Source organism: Grampus griseus, assembly GCF_964374135.1.
Source record: "Grampus griseus genome assembly, chromosome: 11".
NCBI lineage: Eukaryota > Metazoa > Chordata > Mammalia > Artiodactyla > Delphinidae > Grampus > Grampus griseus.
Genome location: NC_139005.1, coordinates 36,368,847 through 36,389,945, shown reverse-complemented (window position 1 = coordinate 36,389,945; position 21,099 = coordinate 36,368,847). Strand labels below are relative to the sequence as shown.

The 21,099-nt window shown below is 39.3% G+C and overlaps 1 protein-coding gene across 3 annotated transcripts in view; it reads right to left on the bottom strand.

The window, feature by feature from the left end:
- The window catches only part of ANO6 (anoctamin 6), a 202,198-nt gene that overhangs the window by 72,383 nt on the left and 108,716 nt on the right, over nt 1-21,099 (bottom strand). For all 3 annotated transcript variants that reach the window (XM_082666609.1, XM_082666610.1, XM_082666611.1), the window contains 4 exons: nt 18,608-18,736; nt 2,319-2,384; nt 1,253-1,540; nt 917-1,030 (listed from right to left, as the gene is read on the bottom strand). In XM_082666609.1, the coding sequence (XP_082522735.1) occupies nt 917-1,030; nt 1,253-1,540; nt 2,319-2,384; nt 18,608-18,736 (597 nt within the window). The remainder of the gene's footprint in view (nt 1-916; nt 1,031-1,252; nt 1,541-2,318; nt 2,385-18,607; nt 18,737-21,099) is intronic.

Here is a 21,099-nt window from a genome sequence, read left to right as displayed (position 1 = left end):
ACCTCTTGTCAGATCAGCGGTGGCATTAGATTCTCATAGGAGCTCGAACCCTACCGTGAACTGCGCATGCGAGGGATCTAGGTTGCGCGCTCCTTACGAGAATCTAATGCCTGATGATCTAAGGTGGAGCTGAGGCGGAGATACTAGCGCTGGGGAGCGGCTGCAAATACAGATTATCATTAGCAGAGAGGTTTGACTGCACAGAGACCATAATAAATCAATTGCTTGCAGACTCACAAAACCCTATTAGTGAGTGGCAAGTGAAAACAAGCTCAGGGCTCCCACTGATTCTGCATTATGGTGAGTTGTATAACTATTTTATTATGTATCACAATGTAATAATAATAGAAATAAAGTGCACAGTCAATGTAATGCCCTTGAATCATCCCTAAACCATCCCCGCCCCCCCATGCGTGTAAATATTGTCTTCCATGAAACCGGTCCCTGGTGCCAAAAAGGTTGGGGACCGCTACTCATAACAACTCTACGAGGTAGGTACCATTATTACCCCCATTTTATTGTTGAGGAAATTGACGAACAGAGAGGCTAAATGACTTTCACAAGATCATCCAGCTAGGACGTGGCACAGCAGGTAGTTCAGCCTGAGTGTATGCTCTTAACTGCTAATCTACACACTCCACACATTAACTATGGGTAAGCTACTGTTCATTCCTTTCTTTGTTCATTCATTCATTCATTGCCTCATTCATTCACTCATTTAAACTGAGGGGCTTCCCTGTGCCTGGGATTCAGCATTAAACAATACAACATGGTTCCTGCCCTAAATGAGCTTGTAGTCTTGCAATACGTTGTCTTCATTTTACCAAGGAAGAAACAAGGTCAAGAAGTTAGCCCTTCCCTACTAACACTGGAGTACACATTAGATATTTTATTTCATTTTTGCTGTTTGACTTACATCATGGAGAGGGAAAGCTGCCTTGTAGATCCCAGAGCTTACGAGTTTGTTAATCCCAAACTTTTTAACGTTGTCCCTTACTTGATACTTGATCCGAGAAAGAATGAAGTGAACCTAAAAAGATTCCAAAATAGAGTGGGCGTTTTATACAGTGTAACTAACCAATCACTGTTTACTATCCTAACAGGAATCTGTAGGCGTATTTCTTTTCTTTTCTTTCTTTTTTTTGGGGCAGCTTTTAGAAACCAAACCAAACCAGCCAAACTAAACCACTAATCATCCAACAGCAGGTTCTAAATCACCCAACAACAGCAGCTAAATTGGGTTTAGACTTACAATGCGGCTTCTGGTGGCTGGATTGAAGAATGTATCTCTATCTTGAATGTAAAAGTCATTCATGCGGTTCTTCTCAAATGGGGCAGTGAAAAACTCTTGCTCTGGCTTGATGATACTTTCATCCACTTGGAGGACTTTGGTAAACCAATTGAAATTATCGAAGGCTGAGGACCGGGTTTTCAGATCATTGGGTTTCAGAGGCAATTTGATGTGCATTATCTCAGCATACGTGCATAGCACTTCCCATGGAGCATGTACTTTTACAAATACAAGCTTGTCGTCCAAAAGCTATATTGGAAGAATGAAAACACAAACCAGAAAACCAAACCAACTATTTTCACAGTTTTAAAACACAGATTTCTTTTTATGTTGCATAGTTCTTTCATAAAATTACCAATATTTTAGATGAAAAAAAGCAAACGTGTTAATTTTCAGTCCAAATTAGTAAGTAAACATAAAAACACTAGTCACTGCAGTGTTACTGTAATAACAATTTTTTAAATTTCTTAAACCTAGAAGACTATTATATATCTGTTCAATGTCATGTTACATGGCCATTAAAAAGAATTTAAAAGAATTATATTTATTGATATAGAAATGCATTTACTATATAATAAAGGGAAAAAAGCAAATTTAAAAATTGTGAAATAATAATTTTCCTTTCTGGAAGGGAAAAAAATATATACATCTGAGCAAAAAAATGTTTAGAAGAACTGTAAGATTATGGATAATTAAGGTACAGATTCCACTATTCCTACATTTTCTATTTTTTTTTTTTTTGGTAAACTACTGTTTGTATAATGAAAAAAATCTTCAGAAAGGTTCTTGAATAAATACATTTATATGGATTTATTATTACATTCTTTGGCTATTAAAAAAGATCTGCTGGCTTTTATGAGAAACAAATGTATATTCTATAATGCAGATTTTGATCGACTCCCTTCCCAGCTGACAGCTAAGGTACGGCTGGGGTTACACGTTTCGAATGCCATCCCAGCATCCCGAGTGACACGGGGGTTCCCAGCAGCAAGGGGCAGCCAGCGGCTGGGAAGGGTCTGACACTTACCGATCTGGTTGCTTCTAGCTGCAGGCCGTCACAGATGAGGTTAGATTCATATGCTCGTCTTTTCCTCTGTCAAAAGGAATTGGAAAACACGTTAGGCCTCCAGTTTTACCAAGGGAACAAAAAGTTGTTTGTTTGTTTGTTTTATAAAAAAATAAACAACAAACCCATTTGAACCCGATGAAGAGACACATTTGCTCAAAAGAGCACAGAAGCAGTGAAGGTGTTCTGGCTATTGGTGACTGTGGGTTAGGATTCCTCAGATGGAATGCTGTGGAGAATAACTGGATTCTCTCGGAACTCTGGAAGACCCTTGGTTGTCCCTGTGAGTTTATGGCCATTTGAGGTGCATAAAAGTCTCTGGCTTTGGCACAATTCCAAGGACCTTTTTTGGCTAATGCGAGGTTTTGCACACAAATAGAGTTTTTGGAGTCCCATTCACTGATGTCATTTACCAGAGTTACAGTCCAGATCTGACAGTGTATGTTATTAAAATTATGTTTCTATACCAGACATTCAAGCAGTTCACTTTTGGATGTGTCTATTTCATCTTTGCATGCCTTGACCAAATTCAATTTTAAAAATACAGACAATTTCGGCAAAATGCAAATAAATTTTTCTCTCTGCAAGAATGAAATGTTTCTGAAGCTATAAAAAAACACCTAGGGCTTCCCTGGTGGCGCAGTGGTTGAGAGTCTGCCTGCCGATGCAGGGGACATGGATTCGTGCCCCGGTCCAGGCCCGCGTACCGCAAAAAAAAAAAAAAAAAAAAAACACCTAAATCTACACAACTAATTAATTGATAATATATCTGTCCATATTGCATGACCATTTAAAAAGATACAGGATACACCTTATTTATTGATATTAAGTTCTATCTGGCTAGGCTTTTGCTAAGCTGTGTGCTAACTTGTAAGGGAAGCATGTAAAGGTAGAGACTCATTTGACCTTTGAAAAGAATGCTTTTGATGATGAAGGAGTTATGCTGCTTTACAAAAAGAAGAAAATGAGTGGACATAGAGCTTAACCACACAGGGTCTGAAACCAGCCTGCCTGGGTTCAAATGTGATGCCATTACCTATTAGTTCTTTGACCCTTGGCAGGAAACCTAAACTCCCTTGCCTCACTTTCCTCATCTGTAGAATGGAGAAAACTTCACTGGCTTCCTTCTGAGGTTCTCATGAGGATTATATGATTTAAACCACATCAACTAGAATTTCCATCTTTAATAATCACAAGAGGTGAATTGGACCAATTCTCCCACTGAAGACAACTGAAAAAGCCGCATTAATTTCAGTTTTTAACTTCAGCGTTCAACAAGATAGAGAAGAATTACTGGGTCATTGTCTAGGTAATCCAGTGGGTCAGACAGTCAGGGCACTCTGCCCAGGGAGCAACACTCAAGATTTGCCAACTGTGAATGGGCAGAGGGGGTGCTGAGCTGCTGTGCTACAGACAGTGCCTAGAACATGAAAAGCACCTAATAAATGTAAAGTAGGTGCTTATGTAAAAGGTCAAAGGTGAAAAAATACACCTAGCATTTGACTAAATGTGAGTCCCAGTGGAATCCCTAACATACTTTGTGGAAGTATTAGAAACAGAATATTGCTTTATTTTCATATGTTTAATGAATAGTTACATAGTATTTACTGTGCCAGACACTGTTCTAAGAGCTTTACAAATATAACAAACTTATTTGTTACAACTTGAGCACAGAAGAGTCACTTAGAGAAAAACCAGCAAGTGCTATAAATGAACAAGCCGAACTTGCCTAGAAAAGCCCAGTGAGATGAGAGCCAGGGCGCCTGGAGGTGCCACTTTCCCATTCTGTTCCCAGCAGGTGGCCGTCCACTCTGCCAGTCTCCCATCCCCCATCTCTGCAATCCACCCTGCTATGTTTCTCAGCCCTCTCCACCCCACCTCCACCATATCCCCAACGTCAAATGGGAAGCTGGTTCAGACCCACCTTGCTTTGTACCCAAGCAGTATTTCTTCACCTTAGACCCAAATCCTTATATTGTGATTCCTGCATGGCAGCCCAGTCCTTGTTCCTGATGGCTTCTTCCTTTACTACTGTGTAAAAGCTTTTCTGATCCTTCAAACAACGCATGACAAAGTGCTTGGCACGAGTATATGCCCAATATGTGTTTGTTGAAAGAATATACTCAACAAGCACGTATTAATTTGTTCTACAAACATTTCCTGGGAGTATCCTTCAAAGTGCTGAAGATTCAAAGAAGAGTTTGAAAGTCCGCTGTAGAGGAACTACAGAGAAACCCAGCGTTCAGTGACCTAGAATTTCCCCAATACAGAAGGACTGGAACACGCATTCATGGGTCTACGGCACTGTAATGGACATCTGTCATTCTTTCTGGCCACTCAACATTTTAACTCCCAGCACAGCCCACGTCCCCTACAGCAGATAAAAACAGAAACACTCCCGTTCTTTGTCTCCTATGAAGTTCAGCCACTGGCACATGAGCTAGGCGCTATTAATCAGACCACCCACTCTAGACTCTGAGTCAGAAGCTAGAGATGCAAAGAAGTCACGCCACGCAGAACCCGTTCTGGGGTAGCTGGGAGAGCGGATATCTGTTCCAGAGACAGCAGTGACAGAGGTTTTGGCAGGAGCTTTGGGGGAGCACTGCTGGTCAGTGGCGCCAGAAGCAGCTCTGGGCCCCGGGGAGCAACCACGCTTTCTCCCAGACCAGCTGTGTAGTGGGATTTGGGGCATTGCCTCTGGCAGTCTCGTCTCCAGGCTTGTTTGTCCAAGCCTTCCAATGAACCTGTGAGCCCCCTAACATTCTTCTGATTAACTCTTTGTCTGCTTAAATTAGAGCTCATTTCTGTTGCCAGTAAGAATCCTAAAGGAGTAACCACGAACTAGGGAACACTTGTTAGCCTAAAACCGAAATCACTGTGCAGTGGAGGGAGGGGTGTTCTGTGTAGACCAGACACTCTGACTTCCTCTCTTTCCAGGGAGATGACTCAGCCTGAGGCTGTACAAGGGGCAACCCAGATCATCTCACTAGCAGGTCATAAGCAGAATCCAACTGTCTTCTGTATCCTCTAGGAGTCAGGAATAATTTCAGTTAGGACGTGAAGGCTCAGACCCAAGGATTTTAGCTCTTATGAACAAACGTCCTCCTTCTAGTTAGAAGACTAGGAGAATCATTCAAAAGAGGGGCTTCTCCTGTGGCTTAATGGGTGTGTGAACAATGAAGTGCTGGTAACGAGAAACCACAAAACTGTGTTAACTGGCTTTACTGGAATTCCACGGTTCCCATCACAGGCCGCCATGAGGCACAGCTGTCTCCTTCCTTGCCCCCCTCCTCCACTGGGGAGCGGTTCCAAACTTTGAAGGTGCTCGTCGCATTCCACACCTCACTCCCAAACTCCGCAAGTGCCGTCGCCTCCTTCCTCAGACAAAGGCAGCCGCTCACGCAAAGTCCTGCACATGCCTTTCTCTCTACCTCTCATAGGTAGACACCATCTCTCTTCCGGTGTCAGGAGATTACTCCCTTTTCCTATCCTTCCTGAGCTTGCTTCGGCAATATCTTTTCTTCTCTTCAGTCCTTTGTCCTCATTGCTCTTAGCCAACAAACACCTTAAATGTTTCCCATCTTTAAGAATATGAAATCCTGCCTCAGTCCTGGCTGCTCTTCAGTTACCATTGCCGCCCCTAGAGATGCCTGTCTTTTGATCTCGATATCCTTGGCGCTTAGAATGGGCCTAAAGTACAATAAACAGGCAATAAATGTCTGGTGAAAGAATGAGTAAGTTGAGTGGATGGTGGGTGGGTGGTTGCCTGTTATGTGGGGACTGACTGAAGAATACAGATCACTGCAGTGCGGCAACTGGGCTCCTCTTCCCTGAGGGACCCCCCACCCCCAAGTGCTCCATGAACTTTTACTTACAGGCGTTATAAGACATGACAGAGAAGGACAGATACAGTTTAATTCTGGAATGTGCTAGCACCAGATAGCTCTGGGGCATCCAGAACAGGAAGAGGCTTCCTGACCCCTAGGAATCTGAATTATGAGATGACAAAGGGGGGCCAGTTCAGAGAACCTGGAAGGAACCGGCCCCGTGAGAGGTCAGTTCTGTCATCACACATACCGAACACAAACTACTCCTGTCTCGGCTGTATCAGCTGCATCAACCATGACCGTGACAAACCACATAGTGCGAGTTAGACATAGTTCCTCCTCTGTGGGATTTCTAGTTGAGGTCATGACTCCTTATCACCTTCACAGGACTCTATCCTCTCGATTTTAGTCTACCAGTTGCCCCTTAGCTCTTGTAGTACTGGTCTTCCTTTTACGCCTGGGCATAATGGTTAAGATTCCGAGCGAAAATTCAAATCCTGGTTCTGCCATTTGCTAGCTCTGTGATGTTGGGCAAATAAACTCTGCAGGTATCAGTGGCTTCATCTCAAAGGTGGTAAAGGAAATAGCTTCATCTTGAGGTTTTTTTTTTTTTTAAGGATTAAATGTGATCATGGGTATAAAGTCCTCAGCATGAGGCTTGACACACAAGCTCTGTAGACATGTCAGCCAACATTACCTTCTTTCTCTGCTTTCAAATACGCTCAACCTCCTTTATTCCTTAAAAAAAAAAAAAAAAAAATCCTCTCTACCTTGTAAGCCTTAGAGGCTCACCTCTTTTAATATCAAACATCAGAACAAAAATAAGCAACCCCAATCACTTGGCTTCCATAATGTGCACCCAGTGACATCTTAATCCCTCTAGTGGGATACCAGTGACACCATTTTACCAGAACTCCAGGAAATGGATCTTAAATATGAGTCATTTAGCCCTCCCTCTTCTTGACTCTTTATACCACTACATTGTCCTGGTCCTCAGACTACTTTCTTTGATATCTGATGGATGTATATCCTTTTCATTCTCTGGAGAAAGAATTAACATTGTTAAAATGGTCATATTACTCAAAGCAATCTACGGACTTAAGGCAATCCCTATCAAAATATCCATGACATTTTTCACAGAACTAGAACAAATAATTCTGAAATTTATATGGAACCACAAAAGACCCAGAATTGCCAAAGCAATCCTGAGAAAAAAGAATGAGGTAAAGCTGGAGGTATAACCCTTCCAGACTTCAGACTATGCTACAAAGCTACAGTAATCAACACAACAAGGTATTGGCTCAGAAAAAGACACACAGATCAATGGAACAGAATAGAGAACCCAGAAATAAACCCATGAACTTATGGTCAATTAATCTATGACAAAGAAGGCAAGAATATACAATGGAGAAGACAGTGTCTTCAACAACTGGTGCTGGGAAAGCTGGACAGCTACAGGTAAAACAATGAAATTAGAACATCCCCTCATACCATACACAAAAATAAACTCAAAATGGTTTAAAGACCTAAATATAAGATATGACACCAAACTCCTATAAGTGAATATAGGCAAAACATTCTTGGACATAAATCACAGCAATATCTTCTTAGATCAGTCTCCCAAGGCAAAAGAAATGAAAGCAAAAATAAACAAATAGGAGCCAATCAAACTTAAAAGCTTTTGTACAGCAAATGACACATCAGTGAAAGGAGAAGACAACCTATGGAATGGGAGGAAATATTTGCAAACAATGAGACAAACAAGGGGCTAATATCCGAAATATATAAACAGCTCATACAACTCAATATCAAAAAAAGAAAAAAACAAACAACCTGATTTAAAAATGGGCAGAAGACCTGAACAGACATTTTTGCAAAGAAGATATACAGATGGCTAACAGGCACATGAAAAGATGCTCAACATCACTAACTATTAGAGAAATGCAAATCAAAACCACAATGAGATATTATCTCACACCTGTCAGAATGGCTATCATTAAAAAGTCAACAAATAACAAATGCTGGCAAGGATGTGGAGAAAAGGAAACCCTTGTACACTGCTGGTAGGAATGTAAATTGGTGCGGCCACTAGGGAAGCCAATATAGAGTTTCCTCAAAAAACTAAAAATACAACTGCTATATTATCCAGCAATTCCACTCCTGGGTATATACTGGGAAAAAACAAAAACTCTGAAAAGATTCATGCACCCCAGTGTTCATAGCAGCACTGTTTATAATAGCCAAGACATGGAAGCAACCCAACGACTAGCTTAAAGAAGACGTGATACATACACAGACGCATGCACACACACACGATGGAATATTACTCAGCCATAAAAAGAATGAAATACTGCCATTTGCAGCAACATGAATGGACAATAATCTCAGCAACAGAGATTATTAGGCTTAGTGAAATAAGATACACAGAGAAAGACAAATACTATATGATAGCATTTATATGTGGAATCTAAAATATAATACAAATGAATGTATATACAAAACAGAAACAGATTATTTTTTTCAAATTGTTGGATATTTAGGTTGTTTCTAATTTTTCACAATTATGAAGGTGCATGTAATTTTAATTTCTTTAATAGGTACTGCTGTACTGCCACAGAGAAAAGTTGTACTAATTTATCCTATTTTAGTTCTTATTTGGTTCTTTACAAAGAACTCCTGCGAAATTTACCTGGTATCTCTCAATAATTGGTAGACCTTGGAGTTGGTTTATAATGCCCTCTATTTTACTACTAACTATAAATACTTAAATAGTTGAATCAAGGATAGAACATTTTTATTTGCTTAAACATGTTAACATATCACCTTGGTGTAACTCTGATAAGACAGTTCTTGTTATTTCCCTTTGGCATGGCAATTCATAAAGAACTAGTGGAATATTTTAAAAATTGATCAAAAAATTTTCTTGGTTTGTCAGGTAGCTAAAGTAAATTAGCATATGTGCTATATTTGTCAAACAGGTACATATCAGGAGAAGACTGCTTACTTAAGAAAAGATTGCTTAAATTTAACATGAAATCATCAGCTTTACTGCTCTGTAGAATTTACACTTGGATAAGTCACAGTGTTTTCTTTTTTTTTTAATAGATCTTTATTGGAGTATAATTACTTCACAATACTGTGTTAGTTTCTTTTGTACAACAAAGTGAATCAGCCATATGCATACATATATCCCCATATCCCCACCCTCTTGAGCCTCCCTACCATCCTCCCTATCCCACCCCCTAGGTCATCACAAAGCACAGAGCTGATCTCCCTGTGCTACGCTGCTGCTTCGCACTAGCTGTTTTACATTCGGTAGTGTATATATGTCAGTGCTACTCTCCCACTTTATCCCAGCTTCCCCGCCCCCTCCATGTCCCCAAGTCCGTTCTCTACATCTGTGTCTTTATTTCTGCCCTGCCACTAGGTTCATCAGTACCATTTTTCTTCTTAGATTCCATATATATGCATTAGCATACGGTATTTATTTTCTCTTTCTGACTTACTTCACTCTGTATGATAGACTCTAGGTCCATCGACCTCACTACAAATAACTCAATTTCATTTCTTTTTATGGCTGAGTAATAGTCCACTGTATATATGTGCCACATCTTTACCCATTCATCTGTCAATGGACACTTAGGTTGCTTCCATGTCCTGGCTATTGTAAACAGTGCTGCAATGAACATTGTGGTACATGTCTCTTTTTGAATTATGGTTTTCTCAGGGTATATGCCCAGTAGTGGGATTGCTGGGTCATATGGTAGTTCTATTTGTAGTTTTTTAAGGAACCTCCATACTGTTCTCCGTAGTGGTTGTATCAATTTACATTCCCACCAACACTGCAAGAGGGTTGCCTTTTCTCCACACCCTCTCCAGCATTTATTGTTTGTGGATTTTTTTGATGATGGCCATTCTGACTGGTGTGAGGTGATACCTCATTGTGGTTTTGATTTGCATTTCTCTAACAATTAGTGATGCTGAGCTTTTCATGTGCCTCTTGGCCATCTGTATGTCTTCTTTGGTGAAATGTCTATTTAGGTTTTCCACCCATTTTTTAATTGAATTGTTTGTTTTTTTGATACTGAGCTCCATGAGCTGTTTGTATATTTTGGAGATTAATCCTTTGTCCATTGTTTCATCTGCAAATATTTTCTCCCATTCTGAGGATTGTCTTTTCGTCTTGTTTATGGTTTCCTTTGTTGTGCAAAAGCTTTGAAGTTTAATTAGGTTCCATTCGTTTATTTTTGTTTTTATTTCCATTACTCTCGGAGATGGGTCAAAAAAGATCTTGCTGTGGTTTATGTCAAAAAGTGTAACAGTGTTCTTGACATTTAAAAAAATTAGGGTAGAGCTGTCTTCCATGTTAAAAATGAAAGAAAATTAATATTGCATACTGCCTGACATAGCCATTGCTCAATAAATATTTGTTGAATATCTGAGGCCACACAAGTTTTAGCTAAAAATTATCTATGTGCCTTATTGGAACCCTTACATGTAAGAACCTAAACCTATGTTTATAGTCTATGATGTGTATTTGGCAGCACAAAATGACTAAACCAGACTCACTGGTTCTGAGAAAAGCCCAGCCATATACTAGATGGTGCTGTAAGTTCCTCTATCTCTAGGGGAGCAAATTCACTGGGACTGTAACCTGGATCTTTTTTTTTTTAACCTACTTCTAGCAAATCCAAAGTGACTGTAATCATTGAGGACTTATGGACATCACAAAAAGATGCATATGATTCTACTACTGTCAGTGGAGAATGGTCCTGGGGGTTTTAAGTAGAGAAGGACAAGAGCACTTATCCCACCCCAGAAACTGGAATTTTATTCATACCTCTTTGGGGATGTTAATAAAGCTGTCAGAGAAATAAAGAATAAAGCAATCAAAATCACAAAGGACAGACTGGCATAATTAAGGCAGCTTTCTGTCCCCTAAGCACCTGAGATTACACATCTCGTTCGGCTTGATAAAGTCATTGTTGGGAAGGACTTGCTTTTGAATTATACAGTAATAATACTGATTTTAAACACCAATTTTTACCATTTGCTTTATGTCACCTAGCTTTTCAGCATAAAAAGCAGGGGTTGCAATGTCTAGGAAGTAAGATTACTAAATACACTGTGATGATAATAAATCAGCATAAACAAGTAGGGATTAATGAAATATATGAATAGATTAATTTCAAATATTCTTCCAGCTTTGTTAGGAAAAATACTCATGGTACCATCATTGTATTTTTGAATCTGCCAATCTCTGTTACGCCTATGAAGATGGATGAGAAATAAGACAAAGGTACATAATTTGTGCAAAAAAACTACTCTCATTACTCAAAGTGCTTCTTATTACTTATATATCATGTGCGCAAGAAGGTCTGGTAAGCAGGAATAAATTATTTAATTGGGACTTAATTTAAATTCACGTGTTGGTGATAAAACATTGAACATTAGCGGGCCTGATCTGATGAGGGATTTACCCAAGTAGGTGAGGTATGTTCACAAGGGACAGAAAACAGACGAGCATCCTAAATGGTAAGCATAGAAAGGAAGTGAATATTTACCTGAAGCTTATTTCCAACTTTTCTTTTTAAATTAACATTTTTGGTGTAATTACAAAAATAAACAAATGGTAACTCAGAAAACAGATGTTTTCTGAGAAGGAAAAAAATCATCTGTTATCAATCCACTAAGACAACTATTGTAAATACTTCAGGGCAATGTTTTCCAAACTAACCTACCTGTTTATATGAACAACCTGGAGCGCTTGCTTAAAAGGCAGATTCTAGGGCCCCTCTCCTGGAGATTCCGGCTCAGTACGCACAGGATGGGGCCTGGATAATCTAGTTTCAACAAGCAAAGCAGATGACTCTTATCATCAGACAAGTTTATACTATTTTTTTAGGACATATCTTTTCTGTGCATATAAGCAGCTTTCTTTTATGATTATTTATCCCCTTCAAGCCTGAGAATTTGGTATAGTTGATTTTTTCCAACCCTTCACCCTTTTACAGACGACCCTTTAAAAAGTGAGACACAGGTGACTGTTGGGACCAGGGCAAATGACAGCTTCATTCAAAACTAACTCATGAGGACTAATCGGGAAAAGGATTTTCTCTTCTCCACATCTTTCTGAGATGAAATGGGATAATCAGATTTTACTTTTCAGGATTTCACTGTCTTGTTTGTCTGTTTTTAAGGATTGAGCCCAAGGACACTTCCTATTTTGGAACTAAGAATCAAGATTCGGATTCACTGCTCTCGTGCTGAGTACTCAAAAATAAAACCAAATATGCTTATACCAGCAACACATCTTGTAGCTGTAATTTGAAACTGCTGATTCTAATTTAATTTATTCCTTTTAACCTACAATCTTAGTTTAAGCAAGTAGGGTGTAAAGGAAGACGATAAAAATATAAAGAGCTCCCTGCTTTAGTCTAAAATTTTAAGGACTTAAAGCTAAACCTGATTTCATACCCGAAAACAAAAGACAGAACACCTACCAAAAGTTATCTGAGAAGGTGAGACCACCCAACGCTGGTTGCCATCATCACTTAACCTAGCCTAATATTTTTCATGGACTATTTGTAGCAAATATGTCATTACCAAGAATTTTTTAATATGATTCTGATTCTTCATAATCCCCTTCTGCCATCCCTTTATTTTTTCAATTTGGAGAGTGAAGGGCAACATTAAGTCAACTCAATCATGCCTTCCCCTTTAGGAGGCTCCAAGGGACAAATTTCTTTCTGGGGGATCTTTAGACCAGAAAGATTGTATTTCTTTTGAACAACCAGTTTTGCTTTTATTGTGTTGAAACTTTAAACCATGCTATTGACAACATCCTCTATTTTCTTTGGCTACTAGGAAACTCAGAGGCAAATTTGCAGATGAACTCTTCAGTTCTGAACAGGACCTTATGGTTAATAATAAATCATTTTATTTATTACTTTGACACATGGCTTCATTTTCTTTTTCTGGCTTTTACATTTCTGTCACCTTGATTTCCTCATCTACATTTTTGGTATATTCTGTAAGTGACCTCAAATACTTTTTAGTGAATTATAAATAAACTATGTTAATGTAGTATTAGCATAAGCAGGAAGCTAATGACTATAAAAATGATACATTGCATGTTAAAGCCAATAGTGAATGATGTTTGAGTTATCTGTACTGTTAGTTATCATCTTATTAACCACAAATAATCATATACTTAATGCACATAAGATTTACTGATAAATAAAGCAATGTGATCACCTTGATACAAAAAACAAAGCATTTGATAACTTTTAAAACCCAATTATAAAAACTCACAGCAACCTAGGACTAGAAGGGAACTCCTTTAACTGTTTAAAAGAAAACTACCAAAAATTTATAGTAAATGTGATATTTAATGGTGAAATTTTACAACCATTTGCATCAAAATCAGCAATACAGTGGTGACTACTGTAAGGTCGGATCTTAACAAACGGCACTGCGAAACAGAGGAAAGCTTCAAGTGAGCTTTATTAGGGAGCGCTCCCGGGCGAGGTTCACTCTGAGAGAAAGGGGCCAGAGAAGTCGCACCCGGGTGAGGGTTGGGCAAGATTTTATAGGGGAAGAAGGGAAAGGGGTGTGGTGAATCTGGGAGGGCGCAGGGTGTTCCTTATTTGGTGGTCTTTTTGGGTATCCTGGGGGACCGTTAGTCCTGCACCTCGAAAGGCGGGAAGGCTGGGCCGGGTGCAAAGTCCCCAGGTCAGTTTCTGGAACTGGGTGGTCCGGAGAGTTTCGGTCTGATGCAACCTGTGAATCTGATTGTGTTCCCCTGCCTCGGGCCAGTTGGCCTTACAACTACTATGTGTTACTGGTTTTATTCAAGAGGTCTTAGCCATATCACTTGGACAAGAAAAAGAATGAAGTATAAAGAAAGGTACAGCAAAACTGTCACTTGTAGACAATATGGTCTTCTTTTGAGAAAACTTAAAACAAGCATTAGAAACTATTAGAACTAAAAAGTTTATCAAGGTAACTAGATACAACTTATAAAAAACCAATATTCTTTTTTAACACACACAATAATCAATCACAAACTGCAATTTAAAATGTCTGACAACAGCAACAAAAATTTAATATAATAGCTAATAAAATGTATAAGATCCTCATAGATATTATTATAAAACTTTACTAAAGTATGTAAAACCTCAATAAATGGAGTGACGTACTGTGTTCAACAAATTAGAACTTTTCGATGAACTTTTAACCATTTGCAAAGAGATCTCATTTAGCTTCTGGGTAGAGTTCCAGCCTCATGATAAGTCATCTAAAACAATGGACAACAGTTTTAAAAGCTCAAAGGGGGCTTCCCTGGTGGCACGGTGGTTAAGAATCCGCCTGCCAAGGCAGGGTACAGGGGTTCGAGCCCTGGTCCGGGAAGATCCCACATGCCGCAGAGCAACTAGGCCCGTGCACCACAACTACTGAGCCTGTGCTCTACAGTTCACCAGCCACACTGAAGCCCACACGCCTAGAGCCCGTGCTCTGCAACAAGAGAAGCCACTGCAATGAGAAGCCTGCACACCGCAGCGAAGAGCAGCCCCCGCTCGCTGCAACTAGAGAAAGCCCGCACGCAGCAAGGAAGACCCAACGCAGCCAAAAATAATAAATAAATAAATTAAAAAAAAAAAAAAAGCTCAAAGGATCTGTAACCAATTAGTCAGTTGTCTCACATAATTTGAAAGTTTGGATATAATTTAATTCAACACTCATTTTTGGAAAATTTCTTATTCTGTAGTCTCCACTGGCCAGATCCACTAAAGAATTCTTAAGGTCAGATATACAATACAAACTTATAATTCCATATATAAACTTTTCATAACCTTCAAGGAAATAAACTTTCCATCAACTTTTAGGAATGGATTCTGCTGATAAAAAAGTAAATATCAATAAATAGTAACACATTCAGGATTTCTTATACTGTTATTGTGCTATCTAGACCTTTCTACCCTCTTTACCATCATCTGCATTATACCATTACTTGGTCATAAACACATCTGTTTGAAGGGAGGCCAAGTGTCAGACAAAATGAAATTCAGAATCGATCAGTTCTGCCACTGGTTAGCAGTCTTGGATAAAGGAAATGGAAGAGAGCGTGACTAACAAAACTGAGCAGGAGGAGTTCGAAAAGTACATGGTAATTTGTTTTATTTAAAACATTTTTGCTCTTCACAACATAGAGCAAACCTATTTATATATATTTAATCATGTGCTGTGCCAGACATTGCTGGGGCTGCCTATTCGACAGCCATTCTCCCTTCTTCATTACTAAGAAAAGCCTGATGGTTTTGTTAGATACTGGGTGATCAGGTGATTCAAGAGAGGAAAGACTAGTCTTGATTAGTCTATGCTAATGACGGTCATTCCATTCGTCTTGCCAGTAGTTGGTTTAGGAACAGACCTGTGATAGACAGTCAACAGTAAAAGGAAGAGGGGAGCTTTCTTCTCCCTTCAAAAGGACCATGAGAAAGGGCATTCCCTCTTTCTGCCTCTGGATGTCTGGAAATGCAGCAAACATCACGTAACAAAGTGAAGACAGTTTAAGAACAGCCAACGTTTGAGGATGGCAGAGTGGAAGGATGAAATGAACCTCAATTCCTGATGACCTCATTAAGCCAATAAATTACCTAACTCAGAAATGCTCCTATGTCCGGGCTATTTCTTAAATGAGAGAATTATTATCTCCTTTTAGCATTTAAGCCATTGTGAGTTTGGTTTTCCTGTTACTTGCAGTAAAAAACAAAACAAAACAAAAACATTCAAACTGATTCTGTGCCACGGACAGCAGTACTAGCTAAGCGAACGCTTATTATTGGAACAACTTATGATCATCCTCATGTGTAATCTAAACGTAAATGGTTTATGCTTTTTAAAGGGAGGTGTGAAGTTCTGAGGTATTTTCACTAATATAAGGGGACAAAGTTACATGATATTTGGAGATTTGGAGTAGAAAAATAATTTCCATTTTGCTCATGTGCAGATGCAGTCTTTTGCTCTTCTATGTTTTGAATACTCATAGCCCTATCAGTTCTATCTTTCCCCACTGCTAAGCAAGAATTTAACAATACTTTTTAAATCAGCCCCTGGCAAAGACAACCTTGGTGTTGTTTTAGGAAATCAATATGATTTAGACATACTTTTTTTTTTCCCTCTCAAAGAAAGAAGAATTTTGAAATTGCCTTTCCTTGGCGTTACGTTAAATCCTGAATACGTCCTGACAGGGAGTATGATGGAGCGCGCAAATGATTTTCCAATTAATAAAAATGTGATTCCAAAGCTGAGCTTTGAATTCTAAATTAAGTAATATGTATAAACAGAGACTCAAAACACTTCAAAGCACAGCTTACAAAAGCCAGCATCATGGTGTATCAAGCCATGAGTTCAGGAATTGCCAAAATTAATGATGATTTTTTTTCTCTTGATTTTTGAGAGTTACTCCAGGACCTTTGTTTCTGTGTAAAGCAAATGCAGACCTTATTAATAATGTAAGAGGCTCTAGGACTCCTTTACCATGGCAGAGAAGCTCTTATCTAAAACTAGAACTGTTTCCTCTATACTTTAATGGATTAGGTTTGGTTAACTTACTTTATATAGTGCTCAATTCTGTTCCATTGGCATATGGATGCCTAATAAATATTTGATGATGGTGACCATGACTGCACAGAAGATACCTTAGTGTCCACAGGAAAATGATAAAACACTGTAAGCTAGTTTCCTCTAGTGATAAAATTATATAAAAACAGGAGAGTGATGCCTTTTCATACCAGTGCATTTAAGAAAACCCCAAATAAAAGGTAAGGTATAAGAATTAACATCTATTTAATTTAATTGTTTTATTTAATCCTAACCATAATCCTCTGGACTAGGTACTGGGATTCCCATTTTCCTAAATCTAAGATGTCACTGGTTGTATAGTGAGCCAATATTTTATGTACCAATAAGAAAAAATGCAGCCAATGAAAGTATGATACACCTTTCTTAAGATGTACCCTGATTTCAGAGACGTCAAAATGTAAAAATCGGGGCTTCCCTGGTGGCGCAGTGGTTGAGAGTCCGCCTGCCGATGCAGGGGACACGGGTTCGTGCCCCGGTCCGGGAGGATCCCACATGCCGCGGAGCGGCTGGGCCCGTGAGCCACGGCCGCTGAGCCTGCGCGTCGGAGCCTGTGCTCCTCAGCGGGAGAGGCTGCAGCAGTAAGAGGCCCGCGTACCACAAAAAAAAAAAAAAAAAAAAAAGGAAAACTAATAGGCATCTCAAAAATAATTAAAAAATACAATTCTGATAAGAAAATTCATCCAAGTCACACAGCCAGTTGGTAGCTGTGGCAAAGACAAGCCACTCTCCACGAAAAACTCATGTTCCCCGTCCACAGCATGGAGTTCCTACTGAGAAATGGCTGTCCAGCCAGAAACTATGCTTTCCACCTTCCAGAGTTCTGACCAATAGAATGTGAACACAACTGACATAGTCAGTTCCAGTCCAAAGAGGTAAAGAAGCACGAGTACTTTCTTCATTCTCTCTCTCATCCCATCCACCATTTATTGATGCTCAGGATGATCTTAGAAACTACCTGTTGAAAATGGCAAAGCCTCTGTGTCAGCCTGGGTTCCTGAACGACTGCAAGGAACAAAGCCCTGCCTGTACCCCCAAACCATTGTGCCAAATAGGGATGCCACATTTGTTTGACACGAGCAATAAGTAAACTTTTATTTTATTAAGCCACTGTAATCCGAGGCTAGTGTTACCTCAACTAGAATTATTTCATATAATACAGTGGCAGAATTAGAATTTGAATGTCAGCTTCCAAGAGCACAGGTTCGAGATTCAGGACAAGAGTTTGAACCATAGCTCCACCGGTTCTTACACTAGAGTCCATGAACTTGGGCAGTCATTTAACCTATGGATCAAGTTTGTCATCCAGAATGGTATGAAAATAAAAGGCACCTCACAGACTGTTCTCAGGATTAAATGAGAAAATGCATGCAAAATGCACGGACCATCCACGAGTTGGCACTCCCTGAATGCTGGTTGTTATTTCACTCGCTGCCATTGTCAATCATCAGCTTCCTTTCATACCTAGTTGCAAATCGCCAAGTGTGCTTTTAACGTAAATCTCTTCTACAGATAGAAAGTGCCATTCCTCTGAAGAAAGTCCGCCTTCAGCTTAAGAGCCTGAGGAAGTTTCTGTTCCAAACTTTAAAAAGTTAAAAAAAAATTTTTTTCTGTTACCAATACCTTGAGGGAATGATGAACAGAGAAAATATGAAGGTATGTTTGTTGTATGATATTTCAAACACCAGTTTCACTTTACTGCTTACATAAAAATAGCACTTTATTTTTTCATTTCACAATATTATAAGGAATAAAAAGAAAATGGGATAAAAAACTTACCCTTTGTTTTTCATTTGAACCCTTTTTATTGGTCTCTTTTCTACTTTCATCTTCATACACTAGAACAAAGTCAATTCTTCGCTGACCATCATTAAAAAAGAGGGAGTCAAGTTTTCCATTAAATTCTTCCTGTGTGGATAGAAAAATAAATTTTAATATAGTTTTTTGAAAAGTGCCAATTTATAAGTGTTTATTTTCTAGCTTTAATAGATACATCAGTATGTTTACAGAGAAAGAGAAATAAATCCATAACTAGTTACTTGACCAAGAGGGCATGGTCACATGATCTTTGCAAGCATAGTCTGTTCTTGGTGAAAGAAGTCCTTGAATTGAGCAAGTTAGCATTATTCTACAAATGTATGGGAAAACATCAGCATTATGAATGTAACACAGTTATCCCAGAATTATTCCCACCTGGATGAGCAAAAGGAGTACCAAGTTTGGAAATGAACACAGTAACCAGAGATGCCTATCGGAAGGACCAAAGTTCATTTAACAAGAGAAAAAAATCTAAGACAAAGCACTGTTTATGAAAATCTCATCCTACCTTGACCATATTTTCTAACCTTTTCATCAATTTTCATGACTTCTCTCTGAACCTCATCACTTTATAGAAAGTATCATTTTATAACCTTAAACAAATGCCAGAAAATGCTTTGATACACACAAAAGATACACTGGTCGTTGGTATTTGTCCCCAAATCCACACAAGATACCCCCTCACTCCTAGCAAAAAACAAGCAAACAAACAAAAATCCCAGCAACAAGAACAAATAAATGAGCCTTTAATTTAGAGCTTAAAAGCCTTATGGCGTGGGCTTCCCTGGTGGCACAGTGGTTGAGAGTCCACCTGCCGATGCAGGGGATGCAGGTTCGTGCCCCGGTCCGGGAGGATCCCGCGTGCCGCGGAGCGGCTGGGCCCGTGAGCCATGGCCGCTGAGCCTGCAGGTCCGGAGCCTGGGCTCCACAACGGGAGAGGCCACAACAGTGAGATGAGAGTCCCGCGTACCGCAAAAAAAAAAAAAAAAAAAGCCTTATGGCATAAAAACAAAGTCATAACGGCAGAACACAGACCTAATACAGTTTAAAACAATCTGTATTACCTTATGGATTTGGATAGAATTGTTTTAATTTGCTCTAAGGAAAGCCTTGAGTTTGTGTTTCTCCAACATCTGGTCATACTGCTTATGTGAATGTTGTTTAAGAATCAGAATATTTTTTTAACTGACAAGTAATACTTTTCAATTTTTCATTTTTTTCCATTAAAAGTCATGGGGAGGTTGCATTTTGCAGTCATTTGGTGGAACCCCTTAATCATTAAATGTGATTAATTCTTCTCTTCATTCAGCATCAGTTAGTACTACACAAATCACCTTATTTTACCGCCACCAGTTTCCCGTTTTCTTCACACTTTTGAGAAGATGTATATTTTTGCTAAACACATACAAACTGATACTTGCCCCTCCTTTCCTCTTTTCTACCACGGAGCAGACTAACAGTGTGACTTGGCCTGAGACCTTTCCCAGCCAGGACGCTGAGGGGCCAGAAAAACAGACACATCAGTGTCCCAGGCTGAGGCTACCACCCAATTCTTTTATTTCCAATTTCAGCTCTTTAAAACCAGTAAACGTTAAGAGTATTTAAAGCTATACAAGACACAGAAAACAGGCTTATGGTTACCAAAGGGGAAAGGGTGGGGGGGATAAATTAGGACTTTGGGAGTAACATATACACACTACTATATATGAAATAGATAACCAACAAGGACCTACTACATAGCACAGGGAACTCTACTCAGTATTTTATAACAACCTATAAAGGAAAAGAATCTGAAAAAGAACATATATATATATATATCACTGAATCACTGTGGTGTACATTTGAAAATAACACAACACTGTAAATCAACTATATTTCAATTAAAAATAATTAATTTTAAAATACATTTAAAAAAAAAAGCTATACAAAAATGCTAAGGCCTGTTGTTTTCACTTCAACCATGGAGTTCTTGAGGCCCCTCCTCTCTTCAATTTCTCTTCCTTTCAGTGAAGATGTTACTATTGGTGACAACCTGGGCAGTTGCTAGAGGAAAACTGTGTGTAGAGGAAAAAACTATGAGGCCGAGGGGAAGTGGAGTAAGGTGGAATATAGTCACGAAAACCTGGTCATTGTTACAGACGTCTGAAACATGTCCAAAGCAGCTTGCTCTCTGGAGCCCACATTCTGCTGCCTTTCTTTGGTGGCATCTGACAGCTCACTGAAGTCACGTTCTGAAGAATGAGGCCTGGAATAAGAACCACATCTGCACGTGGATCCAGGCATTCCTCCCCACACAGCCCTTGGTCATCCACACAGGTTGGCAGCAAGCTCCCAGATAATCAGGTCTGTATGCACATCTCTCCTGTATGATAGAAGACCACGGCCCTTTGTTGGAGGAAAACGCCACTGGCTTGGCAAGACTGTCTGTATGAAATAACTAGGTCAGACTCTCA